The sequence below is a fragment of the Arabidopsis lyrata genome, assembly GCF_000004255.2.
Source record: "Arabidopsis lyrata subsp. lyrata unplaced genomic scaffold ARALYscaffold_6, whole genome shotgun sequence".
Taxonomy (NCBI): Eukaryota; Viridiplantae; Streptophyta; class Magnoliopsida; order Brassicales; family Brassicaceae; genus Arabidopsis; species Arabidopsis lyrata.
Genome location: NW_003302550.1, coordinates 6,305,815 through 6,325,568, shown reverse-complemented (window position 1 = coordinate 6,325,568; position 19,754 = coordinate 6,305,815). Strand labels below are relative to the sequence as shown.

At 38.6% G+C, this 19,754-nt stretch overlaps 7 protein-coding genes across 10 annotated transcripts; 4 read left to right on the top strand and 3 right to left on the bottom strand.

The window, feature by feature from the left end:
- Positions 1–70: 70 nt before the first annotated feature.
- LOC9307738 (biotin carboxyl carrier protein of acetyl-CoA carboxylase 2, chloroplastic) lies at positions 71–2,076 on the bottom strand. Its single transcript, XM_002871623.2, has 7 exons — positions 1,800–2,076; positions 1,564–1,605; positions 1,361–1,479; positions 963–1,275; positions 736–807; positions 509–574; positions 71–403 (listed from the first exon to the last, which is right to left on the bottom strand). The coding sequence occupies exons 1-7, from the start codon at positions 1,929–1,931 to the stop codon at positions 380–382; spliced, it is 768 nt and encodes a 255-aa protein (XP_002871669.1). The 5' UTR covers positions 1,932–2,076; the 3' UTR covers positions 71–379.
- LOC9309799 (probable mitochondrial-processing peptidase subunit beta, mitochondrial) lies at positions 2,000–5,549 on the bottom strand. Of its 2 annotated transcripts, XM_002871622.2 has the most exons (10): positions 4,831–5,545; positions 4,584–4,748; positions 4,357–4,494; positions 4,129–4,280; positions 3,929–4,037; positions 3,693–3,791; positions 3,475–3,540; positions 3,015–3,122; positions 2,224–2,909; positions 2,000–2,075 (listed from the first exon to the last, which is right to left on the bottom strand). In XM_002871622.2, exons 1-9 carry the CDS (start codon positions 5,488–5,490, stop codon positions 2,823–2,825), a joined length of 1,584 nt encoding a protein of 527 aa, XP_002871668.1. In that variant the 5' UTR covers positions 5,491–5,545; the 3' UTR covers positions 2,000–2,075; positions 2,224–2,822. The 2 variants fall into 2 exon arrangements, with proteins under 2 accessions (XP_002871668.1, XP_020876573.1); XM_021020914.1 differs by lacking the exons at positions 2,000–2,075; positions 2,224–2,909; positions 3,015–3,122 and having other exon boundaries at positions 3,641–3,791; positions 4,831–5,549.
- A 211-nt stretch (positions 5,550–5,760) lies between these two features.
- Positions 5,761–6,862, top strand: LOC9307737 (40S ribosomal protein S19-2). Its single transcript, XM_002873684.2, has 4 exons — positions 5,761–5,903; positions 6,109–6,199; positions 6,295–6,478; positions 6,574–6,862. Exons 1-4 carry the CDS (start codon positions 5,820–5,822, stop codon positions 6,644–6,646), a joined length of 432 nt encoding a protein of 143 aa, XP_002873730.1. The 5' UTR covers positions 5,761–5,819; the 3' UTR covers positions 6,647–6,862.
- A 182-nt stretch (positions 6,863–7,044) lies between these two features.
- LOC9309798 lies at positions 7,045–9,956 on the bottom strand. 3 transcript variants are annotated; one of them, XM_021020919.1, is made up of 8 exons: positions 8,927–9,956; positions 8,805–8,850; positions 8,603–8,695; positions 8,378–8,497; positions 8,098–8,196; positions 7,832–7,891; positions 7,655–7,749; positions 7,045–7,377 (listed from the first exon to the last, which is right to left on the bottom strand). In XM_021020919.1, exons 1-8 carry the CDS (start codon positions 9,802–9,804, stop codon positions 7,242–7,244), a joined length of 1,527 nt encoding a protein of 508 aa, XP_020876578.1. In that variant the 5' UTR covers positions 9,805–9,956; the 3' UTR covers positions 7,045–7,241. The 3 variants fall into 3 exon arrangements, with proteins under 3 accessions (XP_020876578.1, XP_020876581.1, XP_020876580.1); XM_021020922.1 differs by having other exon boundaries at positions 7,268–7,469; XM_021020921.1 differs by having other exon boundaries at positions 7,288–7,377; positions 7,644–7,749.
- Positions 9,957–10,360: 404 nt separating this feature from the next.
- Positions 10,361–12,242, top strand: LOC9309797 (ankyrin repeat-containing protein BDA1). Its single transcript, XM_002873683.2, has 2 exons — positions 10,361–10,756; positions 11,047–12,242. The coding sequence occupies exons 1-2, from the start codon at positions 10,441–10,443 to the stop codon at positions 12,108–12,110; spliced, it is 1,380 nt and encodes a 459-aa protein (XP_002873729.2). The 5' UTR covers positions 10,361–10,440; the 3' UTR covers positions 12,111–12,242.
- Positions 12,243–13,664: 1,422 nt separating this feature from the next.
- LOC9309796 (UDP-glucose 6-dehydrogenase 3) lies at positions 13,665–16,246 on the top strand. The gene is made up of 2 exons (XM_021020923.1): positions 13,665–13,770; positions 14,558–16,246. The coding sequence occupies exon 2, from the start codon at positions 14,570–14,572 to the stop codon at positions 16,010–16,012; it is 1,443 nt and encodes a 480-aa protein (XP_020876582.1). The 5' UTR covers positions 13,665–13,770; positions 14,558–14,569; the 3' UTR covers positions 16,013–16,246.
- A 110-nt stretch (positions 16,247–16,356) lies between these two features.
- On the top strand, positions 16,357–18,630 carry LOC9309795. Its single transcript, XM_002873681.2, has one exon. The coding sequence runs from the start codon at positions 16,807–16,809 to the stop codon at positions 18,115–18,117; it is 1,311 nt and encodes a 436-aa protein (XP_002873727.1). The 5' UTR covers positions 16,357–16,806; the 3' UTR covers positions 18,118–18,630.
- Positions 18,631–19,754: the final 1,124 nt, after the last annotated feature.

Below are 19,754 nucleotides of genomic sequence, written 5' to 3'. Positions count from 1 at the left end.
ATATATAATTACATGAGTAGTAGTGAAGTTACCAATTTTTTTTCTTTTAGATTATTTTTCTATAATATTATTATCCGAACAACACATTTGTTGATATATATTAAGAAAAGAAACCACATTTCTTGATCTAAACATAGTTGATACACCAAACTATGACGTTTTGTCAAATTTATTCTAAAAAGACATGCATAATACCGATACGTGAAATCCCAAAAATATAAAATGTCAGCTAGTGAAGGAAGAGTAGAAACCCGAAACCAAACCAAAGTACCAAACCAACCTGAGCTGAACAATTTACGTGATGATTTTCAGCACGTCGGTATAGCTAAACCGAGACTTTGAAGATGTTTAAAAACAGCTAAAAGGATACTTCTTCGATTTAAGGTAGGATGACAAACAGAGGCTGCATAGTTTGTTGTACAAGTAACCATAAGTTAATGATCTGAAAATCAGTTCAAATAAGAAAACCGGAAATAAAACAGAGAGCGAGAGATTATGAGATCGATACCGTGTCAATGCTAACTGGTTTTCCATCTTCAGCCAGTAATTCAGTGATGGTTCCTGACTTCTCAGCCTATTTTCAAGACACCATTTCTTAGGTTAAAGACTTTGAGAGCTCGCAAATAATTGATAATTGATCACACAAACATATATAAACACATAGATATTGAAAGGATCATCAAAATTCGCAAAGTTCCATTGCACGCTATCGTAATGTTATAAAGAATATCAGACCTCAATCTCGTTCATCAGTTTCATAGCTTCGATAATGCAAACAACTTGACCTTTCTGCACCTTGTCTCCAACCTGCAATGTGCAAACAAACAAAAAAACCACATCAACTTAAAATGTAGTGACTTTCACTCGATGATTTATATGGACAAAGAACTATCAAAAACTTTGATTCGACTTCATCCAACAACCAAAGATTTGTTAGGTTTTATTTGTGCATCCTGTTGTACCTTGACAAAAGGTGGTTCACCAGGTCCAGGAGATCTGTAGAAAGTACCAGCCATAGGACTCTTGAGTGGAGGATGAGATGAGGATGGGGCGGTTGTTGGTTTTGCTGTTGCAGGGGTTGAGGAAGGAGTCGGAGAAGGAGGAGGAGCCACTGGTTGAGCTGGAGGCATTGAAAGGTCTGTCATTGGAGGAGGCATCGAGTGATAAACTGGAGCTGGTGGTACAGCTTGCTGTAAAGCTTCCTTCTTTCGAATAACGATCTCACAGTCGAGTTGCTTCAGTTCAAGTTCCACTATGTCTTTGGAATCCACAAGCCTTAATAAGATCAAAATGTTTAGTGCTTTGATCGAAAGAAACTAAACTAAAGGATAGTAAGGGATTCATTGGATTTTGGACTTACTTAAGAAGACCTGAGACTTTAGTCATAAATTCAGAGAGCTCGGCGGGTTCGGGATCATTGGTTTTCACTTTTCCGTTCATATACCCACCATTAGTCATTGGAGTAGAGTTAGAAACAACCTTGGTAAAGTCGAAATAGATGAAGAAGGTTACAATCGTACTACTAACGTTTAATTGTTGGTAAAAAAAACATGCAAGCTCTACCTCATTGGTTGTTGCACGCAACCTCCAGAATGTAGACTGATTCTGTAGATGACGAATAAAAGAGAGAAATATGAACCAATGTATACTAAATTCAAACAGTCAGCAGCTCGATCACCTTTGTAAAGTAAGTTCCATTATTACCCAACACGCACAGACAAAGGCCAATATTTTCGTAAAGGGTCACACTTGTTTACAGGATCATTCATATGCGAGAGACACAGAGAGAGAGAAGAAACCTGAGAAACATGGGAGGGAAAGGAGATGCCATTGGGTTGCGGCTGCAATCGTTGAGTCGAGATTCCAGGAAGAGATCCGACCCGCCTGTTCAGGGCACAGATCTTGGCGCAAGGTACCGACAATGACGCCATTGTTGAGACAGATGAAATGCAGTGGACGATGAAACCGAGGAAGTAGGAAGGAGAGAGAGTGATATGTCTTTTTTTTTGGTAAAGGAATCTGATTTCGATGCTTACGAAGAAACCCAACTCTTTTATTAACTAACTTCACCAAACCTGTCAAGTGTTTTGTTAGACAACGCTCATTTTGTCTTCTTTTCAGTTCAATCGTGTCATGTCATTGTGTTTCTATGACTTATAGTTATAGTATTATATACCAATATAGATAAGTGTGTGCTATATAAATATGTGTGTTCAGCTATACCCTCATTGATGTGTTACTGGTCTAATCTCCGGAACAATCTTTGAACCTCCGGAACAGTCTTTGAGCGGTTGCTTCCATCTATTCTGCATTCATTTCATGAATCCAACAGTCTTTTGATCCAATCTTTGGTCACAATGTCTGCAAGATTTATAACTCAACAATAATATCCAGTTAAACTTTAACATATTTTATACTTGGTCACTTCAGTAAATGCAGATAGGTAGGGTTTAATTGAAGACAAGACAATGAGTTTTTTTACTCAGCTAAAGTTGTCTGTGGCTTCTGGTCAAAAAAATATATTATCTTTATAACTATAAGTAGCCAAAAAATGTTAATTAAGACTAAACTACACTTATCTTAGAAGTTATACTATAAAAAAAAAAAAAAAACTACACCTAATTTACCAGCCGATTGGAGAAATCATGATGTAATCTATCATCACCTGCTTCTGCTATGCCCATGGAATTTCCCCATGGGATGCTTACGCAGGAGCATTCTGTGATACTTGTTTGAATGAATGTTTCAGAGATAATAACTAAGAGTGTGAAGAGGAGAAGAAGGTGTGTGAAAAATAATCAGGGGCAGGTAAGCGAGGCAGCTCAGTAGCGGTTCCAGTAAGTTCTGCGTCTGAACCAGTTGTAGTCTGGTAATTCTTGGATTGGACCAATGGCTGAGATAGCCATGTCCTACAAAGTCCCAAAGTAAATTATCAGTGTCCAGGTTTCATTGTCGTTTTTTAGCCGAAGCTAACCCTGAAGGCAAGATCTCTTTAAAAGATGCAGATAACTAACCTTGTCATAGATGTATTTGTTGGCAACATATTTCACTGTGCTGGCATCAACAGCATCGATCCTTGCAAATAACTCAGCAGTTGGGATTCTACGACCATATGTCAGCAGCTGTAAAAACACAATTAGTTGTGTGGTTGTGTGGTTGGGCATACCTAATCAGATTTGACAATGATAGACCTAGTATTCCAGAACTCGACTAAGAACCTACGGTTTCTTTTGGGGATCAAAGAAGCCTTAAGCTCTAACTCCAGTGCCGGCTCTGAGGGTGTGTCACCGGAGCAAATGCACTGGGTCCTTAAATTTTTTTTCAATTTTCTTTAGGGTGGAGGGTCCAAAACTTATTTCATAAGGATAGCTGGGGTTTATTCTCTTTCCACCAATAAACTTATTTCATAAGCTCTAATCAAGAAGTTTACAAGATCTGGCTATTATTATACGTCAAACAAGATGGATGGCATACCTGACGACCTATATCTTCAGCAACTGGGGTAGTTCCATTCATGTTAAGCAATAAAGAAGACTTCAGCTGCAATAGGAGGAAGAACACTAACAATCAGTACTTGCTATTGAACTTCCATAAACACCCTTTAAGAGTTTCAACAAACTAATGAAAGAGAGAAACGTACACAATTACAGGGGATATTAGCCAGAGAATGCTGCAAAAGATGGGTCTTTTACCTGATTCCGTGCCCGTGTCACATCATCTTCTGAGACCTGGTAAGCTAGCTTGGTTACCGCATACGTAATGGCATGTGCTAGATCATCCAAGCAATCGGGCTGAAAATGTACCCAAAAAGGTAAGAAGATATGTACACCCAACATCATAGAATCAAAAAATTTCTGTTAGGAAAAAATGTTCAGTTAAGTAAGAGATGCTACTATGCTAGAGGATAGATATGGAATTCCAAGTTCACCTTAGCAACGGCATAAATGCCAAAAAGACCAGTATCCTTATAGTTGGTGTTGAATGTCATTATGCTTTCAGCTAGTTCACTAATGGCAACCTTCTGGGCCAGCTCAGAGCTGCTCAGACACATAATATTGATCACATCAAATCCAGAAAACATTAACTGAAATCAACAGCAAGCTATATTAACCAGAAGCAAATTCTCACCCCATGTGTTTGCCCCCACCAACACTTTTATTCCATGATCCCAGCATAGTTTGCATAACCATAAGAGCAACAGAATCCGGATCTGTCGAAGATGCTCCCTCAAACGCAACGGCGAATTGTGCCAGAGGTAGGTCATCATTAATAATACGAACCTGGCAACAATTTCAAAAGAAACAAATTTAGAGAGATTTAATACAAAGAAATCAATAATATTGGTTATATCTTTACCTCAGCGCCTGTAAAATTGGCAGGTTCCTCGACGACCAACTGAGAAGTGGATGTTGAATCAGAGGACAAGTTCGTAAATGATTCCTTCACTTGCTCAACAAACTCCTCGTGTTTGACAGCTCCTGCAGCAGCAATAACCTGAAAGACGTATTTTTATTGAATCAATAAGGGAAAAGTAAACCACAACTGATTGCAAAACATAAAATTGTATAGTTTTCAAACATTACCGTTCTGGGAGCTGTAAAGTGGTTCTTTATAAAGTTCTGAAGATCAACCCTGGTGATCGATTTGATATTCTCCGCAGGTCCCAAGATAGTTCTTCCCAGAGGTGTGTGTTGGAAAGCAGTTGCATGCAAATGGTCAAGCACAACTTCCTGTATTTCTCCCTCAACCTTTCAACACGAAAGAAAAAAAAACAATCTTCGTGTTTCGAGCAAGTAAACCCTGGTGATCCAACAATAGATTACTGATTACCTCCTGCATTTCCCTCAAAATCACGTTTCGTTCTTCGTTGATTCTTGCCTCTCTAAACTCAGAATTCTGAAATACATCAGCTAATATATCCAACGCCTGGTTCACATTCGTATCCAACACCTTAGCGTACAATGTGATATGTTCCCTCGATGTATATGCGTTTAATTGACCTCCAATGTTCTCGATTTCTTCCTCCAATTCTCTCCTGCTGCGCCTCTCCGTGCCTTTGAATAGCATATGCTCCAGAAAATGAGCCGTACCGTTTGTCGAATCCGACTCAAAACGCGATCCGGCGTCAATCCAGACACCGACGGTTGCAGTTTTAGCTGAGAGGTTAGACTCAGTGGCGACACGAAGTCCATTGGGTAAAGTGGTAACGCGAGTCTCCGGAGCAGACAATATATGATCGTGCGAGGCAAGTTTAGGGTGTGGAGATGCGTATTTTAGGAATCTAGAATCCGGATTCTCAAGCTTCTTCAGTTTTGAATTCACAGTCTCCGCCGCGTTGTCGTAAGGCAGAATATGCGGCGGCGGAGGGGAAAGAGTTGCCGGAGTTGTGAACGGAGATACGTAAGCGACGGCTGATGAGGCTAATCGTATCGCTTGATTGAGACATAAACGTATCTGTGACCGTCGCGCCAAGGTCAGTAACTGCTTCATCGCCGTGGCTGATTAGCTTTCTCTAGCTCTTCTAGGGATATGAGGAGCGAACAAGTAAGAAGCAGCTATTGAAACGGCTCCGTATTTCCTTTTTAGTGAAACGATGCGTATAAGCCGCTTAAAAAGATTTATTGGGCCCATAATGGGTTATACGGGTCGTGTCGATTCGGGTTCAATGTGATTAGAATTAGACCCGGTCCGAAAAAAACCCTAATTGAAAATTGATTGCTCAGCTATATATATACTTTCTAACTGATGACTGAAAGCTTTTTGGATTTTGGCTTTTGGCTTTGCGGAGTGATTCAGGTGAGTTCTTCATTTCCTGTGCAATGGCGACTGGTAAAACCGTGAAAGATGTTTCTCCTCACGATTTCGTGAAGGCTTACGCTTCTCACCTCAAGCGATCTGGAAAGGTTAGTGGCTTGGTGCTTCTCTTTCGACTTTGATAATGAGTTTTAGAGGAAAGAATTAAGAGTTTGAGGGAGCTTCTGATATTGTAGCTCCATGCGTTCATTTGATATAGACAGAAATGATCATTCTTTGGGTCAGTGATGAGTGATCATAGAAAGCTAATTGGAAAGTCACTGTAATAACAGTTGTTTCTTTTGTCTGATTTAGATCGAGCTTCCTCTATGGACAGACATTGTGAAGACTGGTCGTTTGAAGGAGCTTGCTCCATACGACCCTGATTGGTACTATATTAGAGCTGGTAAAAAAAATCTTATCTTTTTCTACGTTTGTTTTGGTTCTTGTACTGTTTTATAAGAGTCCTTGTTAATGTTGTTGATCTCTTGTTTGGTTCAGCTTCTATGGCCAGAAAGATTTACCTGAGAGGAGGTCTTGGTGTTGGTGCTTTCAGAAGAATCTATGGAGGTAGCAAAAGAAATGGAAGTCGACCACCACATTTCTGTAAGAGCAGTGGTGGTATTGCTCGCCATATTCTCCAACAGTTGGAGACAATGAGCATTGTCGAGCTAGACACTAAAGGGTAATACTTATTTCTTGCTAAATGCACTTTTCGCAGGAAGACCTTGTAAATGACTTACTCTCATCTCTCTCTCCTTTGTTCATTCTTTGTCTCAGGGGAAGAAGAATCACTTCAAGCGGTCAACGGGATTTGGATCAGGTCGCTGGTCGTATTGCTGCTGAATCATGAAGAGCTGTTGTTCTCCTTATGCTTGCTTTGGGGGAGCCTCAAGAATGTTGCAGAGCTTTTTTGGGTTTCGTGATTTTAGATCTTTACTCTCTTCTGTTGTGATCATTTTGACGAACTAATTTGATATTGAAGCTGTTAAAGTTTTGTTCTTTACAGTGCTTTTGTATCCAAGTTTACCCTTCTTCGTAGAAATCTCAAGAAATAGTTTACTCTTCACTATGAAACTCTTCTAATATGTCAGGTATATCCAAATTTGAACTGGAAGATGATTGTCATATCCTTCTTGACCAGACCTAAACCAAAGTACACAGATGAATAGTAATGTGAATCATCTGATAAATCCAAATTCAAACAGGAGGATATGTATTATATATCTTTCTGAACCAGAACAAAAGAGATTTTGCAAACAAATGTGGAAACTTTCTCATTTTTAGGCGTAGACCAGATTATTACAAAGGTGGAACACGAATGATTGTCAAATCTATGAAACTGCAACTAATTGGTTGCTTCATTGAATCGCTTACAGAAGGTAATATAGTTTTGAAAATGAGAATATGGACAGGGATGATATAGTTGTAAACCCAAAAGAAGCTTTTTAGAGAAACTGATATTGGAAATCGCTCATGCAGGAGCCAGCTTCACTCCAAGAAGATGAACTGCAGCATCTGATCTTCTTGTGCTGCGGTATGTGGAACTTGGGATCTTGTGGTGCAGTTGAATGTTTGCTCGACCTTTTAATGGTAAAAGAAAACAACAATAAGCAATTGTATCAGCTTTTGCAAATAAGTTCATTGTTATAAGAAGGTTCACTCTATTAGTTGGTCTGTGAAAACTATATGGCTGCAAACATATTTACCACTTAAAAACGATCTCTATATTACCTATCATGGTCTCATAGAGAGATTCATACAGATAAGGTAGCCTAAAATCGTCTGATGTATATAATAAGAAAGGACTCAAGGAGATATCAAGATTCAAGAGGATAGTATTTATGTACAAGTCTTTTACCTTCTTGGAATGAATGGTCGATCAAAGTATGGCATTGGTTGTGCTTTTGGGACCAATTCTTTCCTCAGCCTTTTTATCTCTTCTTCCTCTGCCAACTACAAAAAATGTTGGATATCAAAATCAATTGAAGCAAGACTATTATTGGATATGGCCACAAAATCTCATATAAAAATTTACCTTCTGTTGTCTTTCTCTTTCCATTTTGTATTGCTCAATGAAGTTCATCTTCTCCGCAACCTAGAACAACAAATTCACACTTTAACATGGAAAAATTTATTGGAACAATGCTCTAAATGATTCGACAGTATCAACTACGTACTGAAGCCAAATCATTCCAGCGGCTATATTTTAAGATATCTTGAAAAAGTGAGGGCACAACTCTTTACGATGTGGACTTCAAACCCAACAAAATGTAGATTAAATCATTGCATTATCAAGGTTACCTGGTAATCAAATTCTGCGCGTTCAACTGCCCGGACATCTGAGTGAAGCGTCAAGTCGACTGGTCTAGTTATATCTTTCCAATGAGGCTTAACTAGACACTGAAACAGAAACAACATTAGATGCTAACATGACCATATGCAAGCCTCTTCATATTTAACAAGACATCATCATCTTTCATTGCAAACTTAAAATTGAATTCTCTGGGAGGGAAGATTCATAACAATAGTTCTAGTTTGGCCTCTAAAATCCCAAGTTACCAAGCAAAGCCTGCTTGCTTACCTCAGGTTCATCAGTTGTCCATGGAAGACCTTGAGCAATGGGGATTCTCAACTTTTCTTCCTCCAACGTTATTTCATGAATCTTTTTTGCAAACTCTTCCTCTTTCATTTTACCTCTTTGCTGCAAAAAAACAAAAGATCAACCAACAGTCAGGACTCGATTTCTCGATTTCTACCATGAAATCGGAAAACTTTATATATTTTTTCTTCATCTAAAAACTCATACCTCAGTTCTAAGCTTAAACGGCTTCAGTGAAGTGACCTTAACCTGCTTCTTCTTTGATCTTCTACTTCCCATTGTAGTCGATGAGTCCATGCTCTGCCATAAACAGAAATATCAAACTGATTATTAAACTTTATTGACATACTAAGCAAGGCAGATAATCATTAAACAGCTAAGAAAAATGAGATGCTGCCAAGACACTTACATTTCTTCTGCTTCTCCTGCCAGTATTTGAACTCCCACTCATAGCACTGAAACATCACAAGATCAAACTATTCAGAACAAGTGAAGTTCATAATTGAAGTGAGATCTCTTAGACAAACTAACCTGCCGCGGGTGCTGTCCCAGGACGAAGAAATCGAAGCATTGGGGTCTAACCCCAGATTCTTAGCTGTTAAGACCAATTCAGATGGACAAAACGAAGAACTCCATGGATTTTGCTCTTTCTCTCCCTCCATGAACTTATGTTCCTCTCTCAGTCCAGGCAATTCCCACTTCACCGGCTTCTTCGTATCCTCTTCGGTTTGATTAATCTCTTCTTTCTTGTTGGCAGTCTTTGAATTACTAAAGCAAGTGAGTTTCTCAAATGCTTCTACAAGATTCATTACTTTACCAGATACAGCCACGCTTTGCCGTGCTTCTTCAACAACTTTGGCCCTTGACCTCTTCATTGTAGAAGCGCCTGTTTTCTCCGGTTCCCCGGATCCTCCTCCATCTCCAACATTTTGTCCGAGATTACAACATTCCTCCAAATCTCCCTTTTCCTCCTCTGATTGAATTCGATTTTTGAAGAACTCCTCTTGTGAAGCACGCAGAGTTTCATATGCAACACAAACACACTTCATGTTCCCCTTCTTCCTCTCCCCGCATTTACAATCTATCTCAGCAACTTTCGATTCTGTAACCGCTGGATCCTTCTTCCCTTTCCTCGAATTCTTCTTCGCCACCACAACAAACTTCCTCTCTCTGATCCGATTCCGGGGAGAGGAAACCGCCTGACTAGGTTTTTTAGGGTTTGGACTCTGATTCTTCTGCGCCGATTTCTTCGCAGATTTCGTGATCGGAGATTTAGCCGGACTCGCGTGTGAAATGTTAGGGTTTGCATTCTCCGACGATCTGGAATTCTCTTGAACCTTGGACTGAAACTTGCTCCGATCCTTCACCGGAGTCACTGGTTTCCCATTCTTCAAAGTCCACGACTCCATCGAAGATAAGAACAGATTCTGGAATCAAAAGAACAACACGAAGACGAGCAATAATTGACCGGAGATGAAGAATTAGGGTTTTTTTCTTGCTATGGAGTATTGAAATTGAAAAAGAAGGAGTCGAAGAAGAAGATAGATTTGGGGAAAAAATGTGACCGTTGCGGCGCTCTTTGGACGCTCTCTAATAACGGCTATTTTTGGTGCTTTTTTAATGTGCTTTTTTTTTAGATTACTAATAAATAATTATTTTCCTAATCTTGTCCGTTAGATCATCGAATCAATGATAATGCTCATTTGAATCCACGTTTAATGCCACGTCACATCATTTGACAGCAAAATTGTTTCGTGTAATACTAGCCGTAGATCAGAGAAATGATGGAGCCGATTTGATCCACGTTGTACTCCATGTCACATCAAAATTTCGGACAATAATTCTTTTTAATCTAATATTAACCGTTGGATTAAATGATCAGATGCTGACTTGTCCACGAATACTGCCACGTCACATAATTTTCCACACTTTCGTTTTTTCGAACTTCTTCCTTGATTCACAAACTAGTTATCATTTCGTAGCCAATTAAGTTTCATATTTAATCATCAAAAATAACTAGCATCGTCGTTCTCCTCTCTTAGCTAATGGATCAAAGATCATTAGAAACTGCTGCTAAATCTGGAAACATTGGTCTACTATACGAATTGATCCATGAAGATCCATACGTTCTCGACAAAATCGATGATGTGCCCTTCGTTAATACTCCTCTCCATGTGGCAGCCGTCGCTGGAAAAACAGAGTTCGCCATGGAAATGATGAACTTGAAACCATCTTTTGCTCGGAAACTTAACGCAGACGGACTTACGCCATTACACCTCGCTGTCGATCATAGTCACTTCTGGTTAGTACTTGACGTAGTTAAGGCTGATCCAAGCCTTGTTCGTTTTAAAGGGAGACATGGTACGTGCTCTTACTTATTTGTCGAACCCTTAGTTATTTTTTTCTCTTTTTCAAAATCTTTAGCACTCATCAATCCGAACTAGTGTTATAATATGTATCTAGTAAATTCAATCTTGGAGATAGTATTGAACTAGAATTAGTAGTCCATTGAATAGTAAGTAGTTTGAATTTCAGTCTAGATCCGGTTAAACATTAGGTAGAAGAACTAGATTGGTAACCCTGGCATAAACTCGGGTTTAACCGGATTGATAACCGAGTCGCTAATTTCATTTTTTCTTGTCCAAAAAAAGGTATGACACCATTGCTAGTTGCAGTAAGCAAAAAGAAGATTGATCTGATATCAGAATTCTTCTTGGTTTGCCCCGAAAGCATTGTGGACGCAAACGTGAACGGAGAAAACGCTCTTCACATCGCCTTGAGTAACTACGACCAAAGAGAAGGATTAAGCGTTATTAAAGTTCTCATGGGATGGATCCTAAGATTGTGTCAAAAAGATGCAGAGTGGATCGAGACAAGAGTCATAAACCGAAGAGACAAAGACGGTAACACACCTTTACATCTCGCGGCGTACGAGAACAATCTTCAAGCTATGAAATTGATGTTAGAGAGTTCAAAGATTAACGTCAACATCGAGAACAAGACCGGTTTAACCGTTCTCGACATTGCTGCATTACACAATAACAGAGAGACAGAGAGAATGGTTAAGAGACATGGTGGAGAACGTTCGGTTTCTCTGGTTAAGATTAAGACAACATCGGATCTACTCGCGTCGCAGCTTTCTTGGAGAGAATCGAGACGGACAAAGAAGATTCGGTTTTATTCTTGGATCTCTGAAGAGAGAAGAAACGCTCTTTTAGTGGTCGCAACTCTCATAGTCACAGCTACTTATCAGACCGTTCTCCAACCTCCCGGAGGCGTATCTGATGGGAGCGGTCAAAACGGTGGAACTGGAACAAGCGGTACGAAAGCGGGTTCAGTGGTTATGGACGAGGTCTACTTTATCTGGTTATGGTTATGGAACAGTGCGGGTTTCTACTTTGCCATTGAGATGATGATACGTTTGTTGAGTTTAGGACAAGAGAGTATGTTTTGGTATTATCCTCTGTTCGTTCCTCTGCTCTTGGCTTACTCTGTTGCAGGGGATGTGATCAAGCCGAACGCAAGAGCGTACACGATCGCAGGTGTGGGTGCGATAGTGGTTCTTATAATTTGGGGATTGGTAGTTTGGTTTTGGGAATGGGTGCAGTCTAAGAGAACCAAGGTGCGTGGACCCAAGAGTGGATTGGTTTGGGAAGGTTTCACTACGTTGGATCAAGCTAGAGGTTTTGCGCCTAATCGGTATGGGATTAGGTAATTTTATTTCCTCTTGTTATTTTATTGTTGTTTTTGTATTTTTATTCTATAATGTATAAAATCTCTACTACTAGCTCGAGATAAACAGATTTACATGAAATCTCTGTTTATTATTTGCATAATATTTACTCTACATGTATGATGCATATTATTTGCATAAAAAGACTACATGATTGACAAGAGTATACGTTGCTAGAAAGTGAAAGGTGTCGTATGACGCATTCTAATTCGAATGTAAAACGAGTAAAATAATTACCGAATCAACAAAAATCATGATTTTGAGGTTTTAATGTTCACTGAGTTAAAGTAACATGGCAAACCAAATCGAGTTGTATATGAATCAATTTTTTTTGCTGGTCAACGTATACGAACCAGGTTATATTCGATTGTTTTTGTTTAAAAATATTTGGTTTCGATTTAATTTTTTTCTAGAAATATATATAACGTACGTTAATATTATAATTTCAACCACAGTTTTCGTTTTATTAGTTATTTAAATAATTTTGCAAATATAGCTTGAGAAGCACTTCAAAAAGTGTTACTGAGTTTTCAAGCAAAGTGCAATTAGTCTTTTGTCTGAAGTTTGTCCTGCAGACTTCGCCACACAATCACATAACTACTCATATAAATTGGTTTTATAATAATAGATTAACTTGTACATTATTGAATATCGAAACTAAGCACCAAACTTTGGGAAGTAAATCGTAGACTATGAAATGGACAGTGACGCACATAAAATGATTCAAACCAGTAATGTACTCAAATACGTTTTGTAGTTACTTCGTTATGTGTTTTGCCCTTTTTAATATTTCTCTTATCAAAATCATAGAAATTTGTTGGTAATAATATTTCTAAATATAAAAAATAGTTTTTGGTAGGTCAACAATATAATATATACGTAGCTATTTTTTTGGTTTTGAAGCATCGATTACTTCAAGAGAAAATTTAATAAGTGGAAAAAAGTCCCAAAAAAAAAAAGAATCCATAATATATATGTAAAGTTTTCAAAAAAATCGCTAAGTATGTAAAGAGATACAAATTTTGCTGACAAACATAAAAAGGTAATTCAGTTTTTATAGTATGGAGATTGGTAAGTAGTTAAATTCTTTTTCAATAAGTAAAAAAAACAAAAAAAATAGACAGACAAGAAATGAATTTATTTAGTTTCCAATATAAACTTTGAATAAATATTAATATGTAAAATAGGAAAGGATGTAGAAAACTCAAAAAAAAAAAAATTTTATTGACCACACTATACAATTATTTTTTTTGGCTTACGCAAAAAGATTTTTTTTTGGCATATTCGATAAAGCGTATTTATGTTGGTCGAAATCCAATCCTTGGTATATGTCAAATGTTTAACGTGTCTTGAAGACTTTATAAACCTGCCAAATATTGTGAGCCCATCGTTTTTTCTACCTATGTCATTTAATTTTTAACTGAAAGTGTTTTGTTTAATTTAATTAAGCGAACAACAATAAATAAGTAACTTTTAAACCGCGTTATTCTTTGACGGTTTCAAGGGCATTTTAGGAATCTCATGACCTATATAAACTACATACTCACCCCGCTCTTCTTCTCCATCGTCAGATTTAGCGATTTCACCTCCATTTTCTTCGATCAGTGTTAGAACCAGAGCCTACATAGCTCTCACTCTAAAGGTATCATCAAATTCAAGCTTCTCTCTCTCTTTAATAATCCGTGTTTCCTCGATCCAATTTTGTGTTTATTCGCGATCCGATCTCGGCTTTATCTCCTGTTTCGATTTGGATCTACTTTGGTAGGTTTAATTTTTACATAGATTTGCTTTTGAATGTTTTTGTCTTGTTAAAATTCTGTGAGATTCAAGATTTTTTGTGCATTCAGGTTCGATCTGTGTCGGTGATCCGCAGAAAATTCACGTAATTTCATTTCTCATTTTACGTTATTCCCAATTCCTGAACCGGGTTCTTTTGCATGTACCAGATCTGAGATTTTGATTTGAATTTCTCGCTCTATGTGTGTATTTTTCGTTGAATTTCGGATTTAAACGGCTCATTCTTAAGCATGATCATGAGTATTTGATCTCTGAATTGGTTGCTTCACCTAAAATTTGGTTCAGGTTTACGTAAACGTATTCTCTGTGTGTATTTTAATTCTCACGAAACCGGATCTGAGTTTTTGAAAATTGCATCTGTCCAAGTTTAGTTTTTGCTTATTGTGGATTCTCCTTTTGAATGCTTTGAATTTTTTTTTTTTTTTTTTTTTTTTTTTTTTTTTTTTTTTTTTGCTTATCAATTTCTTCTTTACAATGCTTGAATTGTTGGATCTGATTTGTTTAGTCAAAATTGCTAGATACAATAATTCGTTATCTTAAGTTCTGATTCAACAGTTTAAGGACTTTTGTGCACTCACTTATGGTATCGATTACAGAGAGATTTGAAGTTTGACGTTTAACTTTTTTTTCAGTTTACAAGCATAATGGTGAAGATTTGCTGCATTGGAGCTGGATATGTTGGTGGTCCAACTATGGCGGTCATTGCTCTAAAGTGTCCATCTGTTGAAGTAGCCGTTGTTGATATCTCTGTGCCACGGATCAATGCCTGGAACAGCGATCAGCTTCCCATCTATGAGCCTGGTCTCGATGATGTGGTTAAGCAGTGCCGTGGAAAGAATCTCTTCTTCAGCACTGATGTTGAGAAGCATGTGAGAGAGGCTGACATTGTTTTTGTGTCTGTCAACACCCCGACTAAGACCCGTGGTCTTGGAGCTGGCAAAGCTGCGGATTTGACTTACTGGGAGAGCGCTGCTCGTATGATTGCCGATGTTTCGGTTTCTGACAAGATTGTTGTTGAGAAATCAACTGTTCCTGTCAAAACCGCAGAGGCAATTGAGAAGATTCTTACACACAACAGCAAAGGAATCAAATTCCAGATTCTGTCAAACCCTGAGTTCCTTGCTGAAGGAACTGCTATTGAAGACCTTTTCATGCCTGACCGTGTCCTCATCGGTGGTCGTGAAACACCTGAAGGCTTTGCAGCCGTCAAAGCTTTGAAAGACGTTTATTCCCAATGGGTCCCTGAAGAGAGAATCCTCACCACCAATCTCTGGTCTGCCGAGCTTTCCAAGCTTGCAGCTAACGCCTTCTTAGCCCAGAGAATCTCATCAGTCAATGCAATGTCTGCTCTCTGTGAAGCAACTGGCGCCAATGTCTCAGAGGTCTCTTACGCTGTGGGCAAAGACTCTCGGATTGGTCCCAAGTTCTTGAACTCAAGTGTGGGATTCGGAGGATCTTGTTTCCAGAAAGATATTCTCAACTTAGTTTACATTTGCGAGTGCAACGGCTTACCCGAAGTTGCTGAGTACTGGAAACAAGTCATCAAGATCAACGACTACCAGAAAACCCGATTTGTTAACCGCATTGTCTCTTCAATGTTCAACACAGTCTCCAACAAAAAGATTGCGGTTCTCGGGTTCGCTTTTAAGAAAGACACTGGAGACACAAGAGAGACTCCAGCCATTGATGTCTGCAAAGGTCTGTTAGGTGACAAAGCTCGTCTCAGCATCTACGACCCACAAGTCACTGAAGACCAGATCCAAAGAGACTTAACCATGAACAAATTCGACTGGGACCACCCGCTTCATCTCCAGCCCATGAGCCCCACCACTGTGAAACAAGTCTCAGTCGCTTGGGACGCATACACTGCAACCAAAGACGCCCACGGTATCTGCATTTTAACCGAGTGGGACGAGTTCAAGAAACTCGATTTCCAGCGGATCTTTGAGAATATGCAGAAACCGGCTTTTGTTTTTGACGGTAGAAACGTGGTCGATGCTGACAAACTCAGGCAGATTGGGTTTATTGTTTACTCCATTGGTAAGCCATTGGACCAGTGGCTCAAGGACATGCCTGCTCTTGCCTAAACAACAACCAAACCTCTTCCTTAGCTTATTTCTCCATTTTTTCCGAATTCTCATGAGTTTTTCCATATATCTTTAACTATGTTTTGATCAATAATTGTTGCTTTTTTTTTTTCTTCGTTTTATGAATTCCAACAGAGATTTTAGGTTTGGTTTTTGTTGGTAATTATGTACCTTGGGTTATCAAATATTGTAAGCTTTTCGAGTATTATTTTCATAATATAAAAGTTTTCCCTAGTTGATTTCTACTTCAGTTAAGTATTTTCCCATATAACCTGATATATTGAATGGTAAAAATATTATTTAACCAAAAGATGTTTTTTACAATTTGAGGCTCATGATGCTTGCCACATGGAACCTTCTTGCCGAAACCAAAGTGTCGCTCCTCTTTTCTTGGCGATTTACTAAAATGCCCCTTTCATGACTCGCTCAATGCTTATATATATTCTCCGCTTCTCTGTTTCGGTGTTTCCTCCATTCCTCTCGCTCACTTGATCTCCCGAAAAGTCACAGAAACTCAAAAGATTTGTATTCTTTCGTTTGATTTGAAAGTCTCAAGCTTCTACCTTTTTCTTTCACAAGCTTCTCTGTTTCTCCGGCGCTTTCTCTCTCAGTTTTTCTCGGGAAAGTGACGAGAAACAGAGCATCTCCTTTTTTCTTCAACTCATCTGAGAGTTTATTTGATAATGAGTCCGGCTTGCGTTTGTTGCTTTCTTCTCTTCCTCTACATCGTCTACCTCATCGTTACCTTCATTGACTTCTTCTTTATCAACAAACCCCGTGTATTTCGCGCCTAAATGGAAGAAGAACATCAAGATCTCCATAAACCCATCTATGGAGCTCTGCGAAACCTCAAGATTACTCATTCACGTAAAGAAACAGAAGAATCTATGAACCTACAGCGAGATTTTACTTGTTACTACGGTCTAAGGGAAAACCCGAAGAAGAAAATCCAGGAGTCTCCGGAACCAATGAAGAAGATCTTGTTTCGATGCGAAGAATGTGGAAAAGGGTTTCGGTACGAGAAATGTTTTTCGAATCATAAGGCGGTGATGCATTTATCGACGAACCAGAAGGTTTGTGAAGAATCCGTGATGAGTCTATGTCGTAGCCTAAGTTTTGTGAGGAAGAAGAAAAGATCGAGACTTGTTAGGTACAAGAAGACTTCATTTTCTTGTTCGTTTACTACGTTTCATGAACCGCGTTCTGTTGTTGCTGCGAATGATGAAGAATTAGAAGTGGCGGATTGTTTGATTCTATTGTCCGAGAGTACTCCCAAGTTTGTAGACGGACTAAAACTTCTTGCTGAGGCAGTACATATTACTCATGAAACACCTAAAAGTAGCTATGATTTGGGTTGTTTGCGTAACAAGAAACCGCGAAATAGTAGTGAATTTGAATATGGGTTTTTCAGTAATGAGCAAAGATTTATGGAAGAAGGGTTTAGTAGTTTTGGAACATCGAAAGAACCAGCTAGCTTCTTGAGAGATGATAACAGATTGGATCAACAGAAACGGAGAAAAGCTGGTGAATTTGAATCTGAGTTTTTGAGTAATGAGCAAAGAATGCTAAAAGAAGAGATTACTACTCCTGTTACATTCAAAGGTCCAGCAAGTTTCTTGGGACGCAAGTGTGTTTTGGATCAGCACAAGCTGCGAAATGGAGGTGGATTTGGTTCTGAGTTTCTGAGTAATGAGCAAAAACTGATGGGAGGGGCATGGAAAGAACCAGAGAGTTTCTTGGTAACAAAGATTGAATTGGAACAGCGGAAACTGCGAAAAGCTGGTGACTTTGAAACTGGGTACTACAGAACTGAGCTTGGAGTAGGAGCTATGGAGTGTTCTGATTCAGATTCTGAGATGATCACTGAATCTGATAAGAAGAACGTTGAGCATCAATGCAGGTTGTGCAACAAGATATTCTCTTCATATCAAGCTCTAGGAGGTCATCAGACGATTCATCGGATGAGCAAATGTAAGTTCAAGAAGAATTGCAGAGAGGAATCAGTAGAACCTGAGGATGAATCTATGAGAAGCTCAGTGACGAAGAGAAGAAGACACACAAGTGTAGCATCCGTTCAAGGAATTTCAGCTCGGTTCATGCTTTAGATGGTCACATGAAGTCTCACGGCAAGAGACAGCAACTTCAAACAGAGGATAACATGTTAGTGTTGGAGTCGAGTTTTACTAAAACTCTGTTTCTCGAATAGGATTTGGTAGTCAACTTTGAGATTTTTTTGGCTCTGTTATTTTAGATGAGAAAAAAACATTAGTTGGTGTAAAAAGAGAATGATATTTTTGTTTTACTTTCTTGTTTCTAGAAATGTCTTGAGTTCTTTTTTTTTCATCAGAAATGTCTTCAGTTTCTGAATCGAAGTTGTACATAATTTGATAGTCAAGTTTGAGACTTTTTGCTCTGTTTTTTTTTCTAAAGTTGTTTTAGCAACTTTTCCTCTCAATTGCATCTTTTGTTTCTTTGGGATTAACTCGTCGGATTTGATTCCGGTTCGAGTCAATTTTTGTTGATTTGAAAAGTCACAATGGAATGTGTCGGTCGGTCTATGGTATTTCAACAAAACTTTTGAGCATATAAATGAAATTAAATAACTACTTTTCCTGACCAAAACAACTACTTTTTTTTCTTTTTCTTTGTTATATGTTTAAACGAAAACGACGGAGAGAAGAATTGTACGGTATAATTAAATTCTGAAAAATATCCCTATGGTGAAATTGGACCTACCAGCTAAGACTGTGTTTTAAATTATTATGGGATATTGATCTACCATTTATCAAGAAAAAGATGCAAAAATATCATCGAATTGCAAGTAAAAGATGCTAAAAAGGCAAGAACACGTGATTCTATCTTTTTCCATGTAAGCTCTTTAATACTGGACTGGTTTTCTCCCGTAAAAAAACGCCCGTTTCTAACTTAAATGGATGATCTTATTTTGCTGTAAAAAAAAAATATCATGGAATTGCTTATTTTCTCTCTTGAGCACATTAAATTGTTGAGCTAGCGTACAAAATCAAATCACTTGTAATTCACGTCATTATGTTATGTGGACGACGTAAATTTACTATGTTGAATTTGTTTTCGCTTTTAGTCTAATGATTAATTAGTTTTAGATAAAGTTTTTTACATGGGATATATATTTTTTTTTTTTTTTTTGTAAACCAGACATTCAATAAAACTCAAACTCCATCAATGGAGGAAACGTTACACAGTTGCAGACCAGCCTTTGCCAAAGCATCAGTCTCAGAGTTATCCTTACGAGGAACAAAATGAAAAGAAATAGAGATGAAGTCATTCTTAAGCGAATAAATATCCGAGAGAATGCCTTCCAATTCGTTAATCTGACCCTCGGTGTTGAGAAGAGTGGTGAGGTCTTGACAATCCGAGTGACAGGCCAGTCTTGATACACCCAAAGCTAAGGCCGCCGTGATCGCCGCCTTGAGAGCAAGTGCCTCTGCCATAATAACAGAGGACACAAAGGGTCGTGAAGTAGAGCCCTGAAGGATTGGAACATTGCTTGGATCCTTGATTACCCAGCCCATCCCGCCTAAATTCGCCGCAGCTAACCAGGCTGCATCTGAGAAACACCTGAACGCCTCAGGATGCACTTCCCCACTATTTCTATTGATGGGGACTGGAAGCTTTATCGGCTGTAGCAACTTTGCAGCTTGCCAATTTCGAGCCTCTGTGATCGCTTTTCTCAACGTGTCCTCCGCTGTCCAGACTTTCTCTT

Bases quoted from the DNA above. Each gene is read 5' to 3' on its own strand.
- LOC9309797 (XM_002873683.2), top strand. From the start codon at position 10,441: ATGGATCAAAGATCATTAGAAACTGCTGCTAAATCTGGAAACATTGGT. The intron at 10,757-11,046 runs GTACGTGCTCTT...GTCCAAAAAAAG, and splicing joins TCGTTTTAAAGGGAGACATG to GTATGACACCATTGCTAGTT.
- LOC9309795 (XM_002873681.2), top strand. From the start codon at position 16,807: ATGGAAGAAGAACATCAAGATCTCCATAAACCCATCTATGGAGCTCTG.
- LOC9307738 (XM_002871623.2), bottom strand. From the start codon at position 1,931: ATGGCGTCATTGTCGGTACCTTGCGCCAAGATCTGTGCCCTGAACAGG. The intron at 575-735 runs GTCTGATATTCT...TCTTGAAAATAG, and splicing joins AACTGATGAACGAGATTGAG to GCTGAGAAGTCAGGAACCAT. The intron at 404-508 runs GTATCGATCTCA...CAAACTATGCAG, and splicing joins AACCAGTTAGCATTGACACG to CCTCTGTTTGTCATCCTACC.
- LOC9309796 (XM_021020923.1), top strand. From the start codon at position 14,570: ATGGTGAAGATTTGCTGCATTGGAGCTGGATATGTTGGTGGTCCAACT.
- LOC9309799 (XM_002871622.2), bottom strand. From the start codon at position 5,490: ATGAAGCAGTTACTGACCTTGGCGCGACGGTCACAGATACGTTTATGT. The intron at 4,038-4,128 runs GTGAGAATTTGC...GTGTCTGAGCAG, and splicing joins GGTGGGGGCAAACACATGGG to CTCTGAGCTGGCCCAGAAGG. The intron at 3,541-3,692 runs GTAAAAGACCCA...CTCCTATTGCAG, and splicing joins TGACACGGGCACGGAATCAG to CTGAAGTCTTCTTTATTGCT.
- LOC9309798 (XM_021020922.1), bottom strand. From the start codon at position 9,804: ATGGAGTCGTGGACTTTGAAGAATGGGAAACCAGTGACTCCGGTGAAG. The intron at 8,851-8,926 runs GTTAGTTTGTCT...GTGATGTTTCAG, and splicing joins TGGGACAGCACCCGCGGCAG to TGCTATGAGTGGGAGTTCAA. The intron at 8,498-8,602 runs GTATGAGTTTTT...GTTTTTTTGCAG, and splicing joins CGTTTAAGCTTAGAACTGAG to CAAAGAGGTAAAATGAAAGA.
- LOC9307737 (XM_002873684.2), top strand. From the start codon at position 5,820: ATGGCGACTGGTAAAACCGTGAAAGATGTTTCTCCTCACGATTTCGTG. The intron at 6,200-6,294 runs GTAAAAAAAATC...TGTTTGGTTCAG, and splicing joins TTGGTACTATATTAGAGCTG to CTTCTATGGCCAGAAAGATT. The intron at 6,479-6,573 runs GTAATACTTATT...TCTTTGTCTCAG, and splicing joins GTCGAGCTAGACACTAAAGG to GGGAAGAAGAATCACTTCAA.